The sequence below is a fragment of the Callithrix jacchus genome, chromosome 14 (assembly GCF_049354715.1).
Source record: "Callithrix jacchus isolate 240 chromosome 14, calJac240_pri, whole genome shotgun sequence".
In the NCBI taxonomy this organism is placed as follows: domain Eukaryota; kingdom Metazoa; phylum Chordata; class Mammalia; order Primates; family Cebidae; genus Callithrix; species Callithrix jacchus.
This window is the reverse complement of record NC_133515.1, coordinates 106,081,718-106,087,967: the sequence shown is the minus strand read 5'-3', so window position 1 is coordinate 106,087,967 and position 6,250 is coordinate 106,081,718. Positions and strand designations below refer to the sequence as shown.

Sequence of the window (6,250 nt, the reverse complement as noted above, 5' to 3'; positions counted from 1 at the left end):
TTGAATCCTACAGACTTGCTAATGGCTCCGTCACAACACACAACTGGTCCTGAACTCTTAGAACTAACTCATTTGCTTATGGCTGAGAAACTTGGGGTCTACAGGACAGGTGGCTCCTCCAAGTCCTCAGTTTCATGAAAGACAGAACCAGAATGAAGATCCAGGTCTCCTCCCAGGTCAGCTAGTGCTTAAATGTAAGCTGTCACTTTCTAGAAAACTCCTTTTTACTGCACATTTTTCTCAAAAGTGGTATGTGGGGGAATCCCATGAGTGTCACACATCATGGAGACCAAGAATAAATATATTTCAGAGTCAAATGGACTGTAGTGGCTAATAAGTGAAGTGGTCACTGGACATTTTTGAAGCCAAATAAATCTTCTCTATCCTGCTGAATATTTTAGAAGCTAAATAAATTACCCCAATTACCCTGAGTTCCAATAAAATTACTTACTTTAAAAACAGAATGAGCCAGTTATAAAATGGTGACAGCTGAGGCATACCAAATTAAACTAACTCTTGTTTCAAGAAAATTAAATTGAAGGATGAATGATTATTTTTGTTCATTTTTCCCTGAGTAATATATAATTAACCAAAAGTACAAATATGATATTGATTGATCATCTCTGGAGTGATTTCATGATACCTGAATAGTGGAAAATATATAACATAAGTATGCATTGAATCTTATTCTGCTGATGAAAGTAAAGCAAGCATATATTACAATGAATCCCTTTCTATTTAACAGGAGTAGACGTACCAGTTTAAAATTCTTCTACTGTAAGTACTAGAAGCAAAATATTAATCTTTGTGATTATTACTTCTCCAAACTAAAGGAGAGCTATCCAAAAACCATTTCATAAAAACAACTAGTTTTTAGGAGGCTGAGGCAGGAGAATTGCCTGAACCCAGGAGGCAGAGGTTGCGGTGAGCGGAGATTGCGCCATTGCACTCCAGCTTGGGTAACAAGAGAGAAACTCCGTCTCAAAAAAAAAAAAAAAACAACTAGTTTTTGATTCAGGGGGATGAAAATTAGTCAAACTGCACATGTAATTATCTTCAAAGGAAATGGAAAACCAATCAAATCTGTTGCTTTCTAGATGACAGTGCTAAGATTATATTCACTGAGCAAGAAATAGGTAACAGTGACTTAGTCTTACAGGCTGAGAAATAAAGTAAGTTTGGGTAACAGAAATGTGATTATTTGTAAGTGGCTAGATAGGATGAAACCCCTACCTGCCCCCCCAAAAAAAAACCACACAAAAAAAAACAAAACCCAACAAGTTTGTATTAAGCCTTCTTGTTTTCACTTACGATGCCTGAACCTGTCCTTTAAATTATTAATTTGTTCACTTTCTCTTAATAGCAATCGGATTCTCTGCAACATTAATTAAACTGAGCAGACATTTTACGGGGCAGATTCTTTCCATGAACATTCTTTCTATTCTCTCACATATACAGCTTGCAAAATTTCTTTTTTTCTTTTTTCTTTCTTTTTCTTTTTTTTTTTTTTTTAAGATGGAGCATCCCTCTGTCACCCTGCTGGAGTGCAGTGGTGCAATCTCAGCTCACTGCAACCTCCATCTCCTGGGTTCAGGCAATTCTCCTGCCTCGGCCTCCGGAGTAGCTGGAATTACAGGCGCTCTCCACCACACCTGGCTAATTTTTGTATTTTTAGTAGAGACGTAGTTTCACCTTGTTGGCCAGGCCGGTCTTGAACTCCTGATCTCAAGTGACTCACTCGCCTTGGCCTACCAAAGTACTGAGATTACAGGTGTGAGCCACCACACCCAGCCAACATAATTTCAATGCATGGGAAAATAGAGAAAATTTATTTAGCTATCGATTTGTTTTCTGAGAAGGAATGGCAGGGCTAGCCTTATCAGATGGAAAACATTTACTTTTAGAAAAATAAAAATAGATTAGGACATTTCTCAACTTCAAAAAAGAAACATGAACATTTTTGCTGACTGAGACCTCAAAAGTTGCAAGTGCATTTGCTTTTCCTTTCTTCTTTAAATGAAGTATTACATAACATACACCAGATGGTTGCTGGGTCCTTAACTTCATTTGCAAATTTATTAGTGACCCCATCCACCACAAAAAGAGAAAGAGAGAGAGAGAGAAACCCATCATAGAAAACTTGTACTGCATTAAACATTTAAGGCGAAAAGAAAAGTAAGTTCCATCCAGAGGCCAAATAAAGGTGAAATCCGAAGACTTTGCCCCCTCTGCTCTCACAAGGCAGGAGATACAATCCAGGACTGAGGTCACTCCACTGCCTGGCATCAAATCCCACTCTCCTGCTTTCAGCTCCTGTGGCCACCACAGTCCTCTGTGGGATCACAGAAGACACCTAGTAATCCAAGGCAAGATTAATCATGGTAAAAATGGCCCATAAAATAAAAGCATATTTTCCTACTTACAGAATCTGTCACTGATTTTAGAAGAGTTCACAGCAAAATTTTAATGTGAGAAGAGTTTGAAAATGAATTTATATTATTCTCAAAAAATGTCACCAAGACTCATGACTTTTAGTTTTCATTTCCCTAAAAGTTTCCCAATATGAATTAAACTGTCAAGGATAAGAAACTGATTAGCCAGATAGTAACCTACCTAGCAATTTCTCTTTCAAAATCTTTGAGCAACCTACCAATATTATTTCCAAACCCTCTAATTCTACATAATTTATGCCCGACAAATTTCATTCAGAAGTCCAAAGTATCACAAAGTTATCCAACTTTTTCTTAAGTCTCACACGATGGCACAGAGCCCTGGCGTGGAGAAGAAGCAGCCTGCAGATCCACGTCTCCACCCTATGTGTTCCACTGGAGGCCACGCAGCGCTTCTTCATTCCTGCCTTCCTTCATCACCTCTCTCTTTTAAGAAAAAGAGTAAGCTTAAAATATCACTTTACCAAACCTTTCATTATGTTTTAAGAAATTCCTTCTGGAAGTGCTCTTTGACTGCACAAGGTAATTAAACCCTCCGACAAAATAAGCTACCTATAATTTGGCATCCATTACTGTTGACAGTTTCACTATGGATCGTAGTCATTTGACATACTTTAAGAGAACCCTTCAAATACTGAGATGTTTATTGCATTTAAAAAATACCCACGTTCTTAAATATCCTGTTTCAAATTCCTCCTAAACTCCTTTACAGCACACAACAGCAACTACTGCAATAGCGTTCTCACAATACTACACTTGAAATACCATTTAGGAACAGTATTTTAGGAAATAGAGGGTTTAAGGCAAGACATTCATTTGGAAAAGTTAATTTCTCCCTATCATCGAGATTGACACGATTATTTCTCCACCTCTTCAGTGCCTTGGGATACGCAACGTACATTCAGCAACAGGGCACGCGAGTGACCCTACGAACAAGTGCTGAGGTTGGGAGTGCCCACTGAAATATGGAAATATTCTTACATAAGGCATGGCCCACAGGGACATGGCATGGGAGGGCTTCTTTCACTCTATTTCCAATCTGGTGTACAGGAAATTCCTCATCTATAACTGCCCCATTTCCCCCCAGTCAATCACTTTTCCAACAAACTCAAACCCTTGAAAAGGTGCTAAGATTGGTTTCTGTTAACATTTAAAAATAGCCCTCAGAGCCCTCCCCATCACTGCTTTAGTGATGAATGTCTCGAGGCTATTTCTTGATTCTGATTGCAAACATTGTTTGTTGTAGAAAAACTGTTCCGTCCCAAAGAATGTTCTTCATCAAACTTTTTGGATTGTGAGAGCTGAATATTTTCACGTGTATTCTTTCTTCCTTGAGTTTTTTTCACTGGAAACAACAGTAATACTAAGATACCAAGGATGTGCAGGCTGTAATACCAGGAGCTAAAATAAAAAGGGAAAAAGTTTATTAAAATTTGGTAATTAATCCTTAATAACTGCACCCTTGTCAAAATGTCACGTGGCCCACCTTAGGCTGAATGTATTTACTACATTCTTCTTTTGTTTTTTCCCCCTCAGGAGAAGAAACCTGCCAGTGTAGGCCAGTGGGTATTTATAGCAGTGGATAAACCCAGGCTGCTTAGAAGCCTGATTCTAGATAGCATATTACATTCCTTTCAAAGAGTCATAAGACCATGGCTAAACAGAATAAAAACAAAAAGTTAGGTATTAATAGCAGTAGCAATCTGAAAATCTACCCAATCCAGAGAATTAAAAGTTGAGTCAACAATGAAAATGTGGAGGTAGTTAAGACTTTTACTAGTCTGGCCTCATCTGCTATTTACTGTCTCTAAGTTACAAATATTCTAATGAGGTGAGGACAGGGAAGCAATATTGCTTCTTGATGGTTACTTTCATGAAAAAGAAAAGCCATATTATTAAAAATATTATTGGAAACATCATTCCTCAAATTAAATATAAACAAAATGTAACCTAAACTGCATCTATAGCTATAAATTCAAGTAATTCTGAACAAAGTCCCTGGGATAGGAAATCTAACCAACAGCCCAATCACATTTTTAAACATTTACTAATCTTGCTAAAATGGAACCTTTAGCAGGACTTATTTAATGTCTTACAGTACAATTATTGTCATATTTGATTCAATCATTTTTTGACTATATACTCTGTGCTAGGTCATTCTAAATGCTAGAATAATAAAGAATTTATAAAAGAATAACATTTTTGATCTCTATCACTATCTAAAATATGGGGGAGTGAAATTTGGTGGGTCAAGGAGAGGAGGTAAGTAGATTATAAAAATATGGAATGCGAGACAGGACAATTTCTATAATATACAGATTGCCACAGTATCGATAAGACATAAAAGACACAGTGAAAAGGAACAGATAAAATAGAATTTATTTTCCTTTGATTAAAGAAATTTAAGATAATTAATAATGCTTTGTAAAGAGCTGGGGAAGTTCAGGACAATCAAACTAAGAAACTTTTGTTAAATTTAGGAGAGGTTTGAGGCAGTGGTTACCCAGCTGATATTTCTCTGTCTAAATCACTCATCTGAGGGTTGAGTGGTATGAGTCATCCCATAGAAAAATGCTGGGACTGATTGGCTCAGGATTAAAACGTAACTAATAATGTATTTATCAGCAGGAAATGTGGTTGTGGTACTATTTTTCTATTCTACCCAACAACAAGAAACTTTCTTCTGAATATAAAATTATTCCCACTGACAAAGTTTTAAGAGTAACACTTACCTGTAAAATGTGAATGACGGTTTTACAGAAAGAAGTACGAATGGCACAACCGTGTAACTTATTGCTACTTGCGTTACTATCCATGTTATAACATCATACAATAACTTAAGTTGGGAAGGTTCGATGAAATAATGTCTAAAGTTATTTCTCATCTGAAATAAAGAAACAAAAATATTTGCTGTATCTTTACATTAACATTACTTATGAAATTACACTGGGGATATCAACTGAAGGATGTGGTGTGGAATAACTGAAACTCTCGTATGTAGCTGGTGTGAGTGTACAATGGCACTGCTACTATGGAAAAAGTTGGTTCCAAAAAAGCGAATACACATTGTACATACTGTGTATAAAAGAGAGAGGGGGGATGAGGAAACCACAGGGAAGACATAAATGACTCATGAGTCTGGGTAAAGGGCATACAGAAGTTCTTTGCAACTTTTCTGTAATTAGATTCTGTATTAAAAAGTCTCCCCCAAAAAAGTTTAAGACAACATTGCCCAGAGACCCCTTAAATCATATATGGTGAAATACAGTATATAAATAAGTTTAGTTTTCCTTCATCCTTAACTCTTATTTAACCTCCGCATTTGTGAAAAACAAAGTACTCCACACTGAGCTTAGGTCAAACAGCACTTAAATAATTTGCAACCACACACATTATTCATTAATGGAGCTGGGAAAAAATTCTCAAAAATGGTGTTTTCTAAATATCACTGTTTTAATACCTTTTTTGTCAGTTTTCAAAACAGTCAAAACATTTCAGTTTTGAAATGTTCAAACTTAACCAAACATTTTTCTTGTCAAATATATTTATATAGGTGAGACACAGCCCTGCTTTGAAAACACCACATGTACTGTTCAGAGGTGAGCTGGTGCATGGTTACTGCCCTTCCACACAGAGCCCATCATTCTTAGTGGCTAGGCACTGCTATCTCCTGCCTAGCTCACCGCCACGGCAGTCACCTGCTCTTGATTCCATCCTGCCCACCAATGACAAATCCATTTGTCCTGGGGTATGGGCTTTCAGCATTCCATACTTGCGCTTAAAAACTACACCTGACCCCT

General features: G+C 37.0%; 1 protein-coding gene across 14 annotated transcripts in view; it reads right to left on the bottom strand.

Moving 5' to 3' along the window:
* Window positions 1-2,046: 2,046 nt before the first annotated feature.
* Window positions 2,047-6,250, bottom strand: part of MBOAT2 (membrane bound glycerophospholipid O-acyltransferase 2) — a 148,262-nt gene continuing 144,058 nt past the window's right edge. For all 14 annotated transcript variants that reach the window (XM_035273286.3, XM_054245237.2, XM_078350002.1 and 11 more), the window contains 2 exons: window positions 5,183-5,334; window positions 2,047-3,851 (listed from right to left, as the gene is read on the bottom strand). In XM_035273286.3, coding sequence (XP_035129177.1) covers window positions 3,629-3,851; window positions 5,183-5,334 — 375 coding nt within the window. In that variant the 3' untranslated portion in view covers window positions 2,047-3,628. The remainder of the gene's footprint in view (window positions 3,852-5,182; window positions 5,335-6,250) is intronic.